Source organism: Penaeus monodon, chromosome 20 (genome assembly GCF_015228065.2).
Source record: "Penaeus monodon isolate SGIC_2016 chromosome 20, NSTDA_Pmon_1, whole genome shotgun sequence".
NCBI classification, from domain to species: domain Eukaryota; kingdom Metazoa; phylum Arthropoda; class Malacostraca; order Decapoda; family Penaeidae; genus Penaeus; species Penaeus monodon.
In genome coordinates, this window is record NC_051405.1 from 1,659,268 (window position 1) to 1,659,494 (window position 227).

Sequence of the window (227 nt, forward strand, 5' to 3'; positions counted from 1 at the left end):
CACCTCATCGTTTACTATTCCAAAAGTACAAATGTATAAGCACTGAATGACTAAGGCGAATCACAAGGCCTTACTAGTTGTACGAGGAATTCAGTTTTGATACGGCGCGAGCTCTCATGCTCCGTGTCCGACCGCTGCGTCAGGAGCGAGTCGATCTCGTCAATGAAGATGACCGCAGGCTGATGGCACCTACAAAACAGTATTTTACATTATAAACTTTTATATAA

General features: G+C 43.6%; 1 protein-coding gene across 1 annotated transcript in view; it reads right to left on the reverse strand.

Moving 5' to 3' along the window:
- Nucleotides 1-227, reverse strand: part of LOC119585572 (fidgetin-like protein 1) — a 26,272-nt gene that overhangs the window by 9,597 nt on the left and 16,448 nt on the right. The window contains exon 13 of the mRNA XM_037934238.1: nt 75-189. Coding sequence (XP_037790166.1) covers nt 75-189 — 115 coding nt within the window. The remainder of the gene's footprint in view (nt 1-74; nt 190-227) is intronic.